The 3,005-nt window shown below is 46.3% G+C and overlaps 1 protein-coding gene across 1 annotated transcript in view; it reads left to right on the forward strand.

Moving 5' to 3' along the window:
- Window positions 1-2,727, forward strand: part of LOC104526277 (cytochrome c oxidase subunit 4 isoform 1, mitochondrial) — a 3,499-nt gene extending 772 nt beyond the window's left edge. The window contains exons 2-4 of the mRNA XM_010169694.1: window positions 339-506; window positions 1,426-1,557; window positions 2,461-2,727. Of these exons, the coding sequence (XP_010167996.1) occupies window positions 339-506; window positions 1,426-1,557; window positions 2,461-2,597 (437 nt within the window). The 3' untranslated portion in view covers window positions 2,598-2,727. The remainder of the gene's footprint in view (window positions 1-338; window positions 507-1,425; window positions 1,558-2,460) is intronic.
- Window positions 2,728-3,005: the final 278 nt, after the last annotated feature.

Consider the following 3,005-nt stretch of genomic DNA (forward strand, 5'->3'; position numbering starts at 1 on the left):
TCCCTGCTGCTGGCAGGGGGGTTGGGACTGGATGAGCTTTAAAGTCCCTTCCAATCCAAACCATTCCATGATTCTATGATCAATAAAGTCATTTTGGAGCTCTCCTTTCATGCAGATCCACCTTGTGCTTTATTCTTATGCTCTTCAAGCAGCAGCCACTCCCTGCTCAGCCTTTTCCCTGGTGAGTCCTTCACCTGGGAGCCTTTTTCCCTCCCAAATTCCTCAGCTGTCATCACCTCCTCCACCGAGCTGTTGGATTCTTTGTATTGTAACCAGTAAGAGATGTTTGGGCAGGAATCAGAAGCTCAAATAGGTGTTTCTTCTGTTCCCAGGTGCAGCTGGTGTTGTCAAAGCAGAGGATTTCAGTCTCCCAGCTTACGTTGACCGTCGTGATTTCCCCCTGCCCGACGTGGCCTTCGTCAGGGATCTCTCTGCTCAGCAGAAGGCACTGAAAGAGAAGGAAAAGGCATCTTGGACTGCTCTGTCCGTGGATGAGAAAGTTGAATGTAGGTGGCAGAGGTTTTTAAGGGATGATACAGCTGCCAGCAGCACAATTAATCTGTTCTGGGTTTGTTAGTGATGACTTTTAGGGGCAGCTCTTTAACTCTGCTCTTCCCAACGGCTCCGTGAGCAGAGCCCTGAGCCAGGAGATCAGTGGAGATCTACACGCACGTGGAGATCAGTGGTTTGTGTTCCTGGTGTCCTTGGTGCTGCTTCAAAAAGCTGAGAAGCAACTGCTGGGGTGTTTATTCTCTACCTGAGGTCAAAGTTCTTTAATTTTAATTGTTGATAATAATTCTGGATTCTGCTATTAACAGGCCAGAAAAAAATCTCTTCGTTATAACAACACGCAATTGTAATACAACAATTAAAGCAATTAATTACAGCAATTACTCCAGCTGAGTCAAATAACCCCTGTTTAGTTGAATATTAATGACCACCAACCTTATCATTACCAAAATTCAGGTAATTAAAACAGATGTTTTGACTTGCAATTAAAACTGAATCATCTTTTCTCACCACCACCGTCCTGGTACGTCGGTGAGATGCTGATCTGCCAACACTGCCCTGTCCACCCCTGTCACGGTGAAAAGGTGTCAAACTTTGGGGGAACTGCTCCAATATTTGTAAGCACTCTTCAAATAATGCTTTTTTTTTTTCAATTTTAAAATCTCAGGGGCTTTGGCAGCCAAAGTGAGTGAAGCCTTTTGGGCTGGAAATGTTCCCATTGGAATTATTTGTGGTTGATAATTGTACCGGGAATCAGAGCGAAGGAAGGAGAGCACCATTCCTTCTGTCACACCTTTCCCTTTCACTCAGCTTTAGGTTTTGATCACTTCTTTCTGGAGAACAATTTGTTGCCTGTGAGATGCAGGAAAAGCCAAAGAAATGATTTAATGCTTTTTAATGTATTTTTTTTTGCAGTGTATCGGATCAAATTTAACGAGACTTACGCGGAAATGAACAGGGGAACAAACGAATGGAAGACCGTCCTGGGTGGAGTGTTGTTCTTCCTCGGTGTAACTGGTCTCATCCTCATTTGGCAGAAGCATTATAGTAAGTAAATACTCTGCAGTCTTAACTCTGAAATGAAGAGCAAGGTCATTAATTAATACTTGATGGGAAATTAGAGAATTCTCCATAAATTGCTCGGGGGGGGGGGGGGGGATAAAACAGCCGTTCTGGGGAGCAGTTTCTGGGTGTTACTCTCTGAACACTCAATGCTGGAGTTGTAATTTCATAGAATCATAGAATGAATCATAGAATGGTTTGGGTTGGAAGGGACCTTAAAGCTCATCCAGTCCCAACCCCCCTGCCAGCAGCAGGGACACCTTCCACTAGACCAGGTTGCTCAAAGCCTCATCCAGCCTGGCTGAGAACACTTCCAGGGAGGGGGCATCCACAATCTCCTTGGGCAACCTAACTTCGTGGAGATCAGTGGATTTGGAGTGTCAGTACTCAGCAAGCTGACTCATAAAAAGCTGAGGGTGGTGGGAAGGAGCTTTGGTGGGAGGAGAGGAAAGGGAAGGTGGTGACCCAGATCCCAGAGCTTCCCCTCTCTGTGAAATCTGCTGCCTCCAAAGGTTATTGTCACCTCAGTAGTAAACATTTGGGTTTCTACCATGTTTGGCTTCCTCCCAGCTAACAATCCTACCTAGAGGGAGCCCAGAGCTCACAGTTACCTGAGCTGCTCCCTGTCCTGAAGCTTCACCTACTCGTGGTGGAGGTTGAGGAGAAGGATGTTGTCTTGGCACAAACCTTTACTGATGGATGAAACGAATCAACGCAGGAATCTGCTCTGAGCTGAATGCTTCCCAAATTGGCTGTAGGGAGCGTAGGTTTGGGCAGAGGATGGTGTGCAGGGGATCAGTGCTGATGGCTTTGAGGGGGAAAAGCTTTTTATTAGTGAAACTTTGGTTCCCAACTTGCTCATCTTGTATCAATTGTGTTGAATCACAGTGTACGGCCCTATTCCCCACACCTTCTCCGACGAGTGGCTGTCGGCACAGACGAAGAGGATGTTGGACATGAGGATTAATCCTGTGGAGGGGATCTCTTCCCAGTGGGATTTTGACAAGAATGAATGGAAGAAATGAAGCAACTCAGTGGAACCTGCCCAGCTTGAAAATGAAATGATTCCATCACCTGTGTGTGACCTCGTTGCTCATGTACTGGAACAACTTCTCCACCTACATAGATGCTAATAAATGTCTGGTTAACTTGAAAGTTTCCTGTTATTGGGCTTCAAATATGTTTGTTGTGATGATTTATCTGTAGTGGAGATTGAGGGGCAGAGCTTTCCCAGGTAGTTTTGTCATGGATGGTGTAATGACAGCGTTCATCAGTTCAGGGGAGTGTTTCTGAGGCGCGACTGGCAGCGCAGAGATCGGAGCTACGTGGAAGGTAAGCAGATCCCAGCTCCCTGGGGAGGCTCAATGTGCCAAAACCCTGCCAAAAATAGCACATCAGTGCTCAAAAAGGCAGCGGGGTGACTCAAACCACCC

Source organism: Antrostomus carolinensis, unplaced genomic scaffold (assembly GCF_000700745.2).
Source record: "Antrostomus carolinensis isolate BGI_N321 unplaced genomic scaffold, ASM70074v2 scaffold49696, whole genome shotgun sequence".
In the NCBI taxonomy this organism is placed as follows: Eukaryota; Metazoa; Chordata; class Aves; order Caprimulgiformes; family Caprimulgidae; genus Antrostomus; species Antrostomus carolinensis.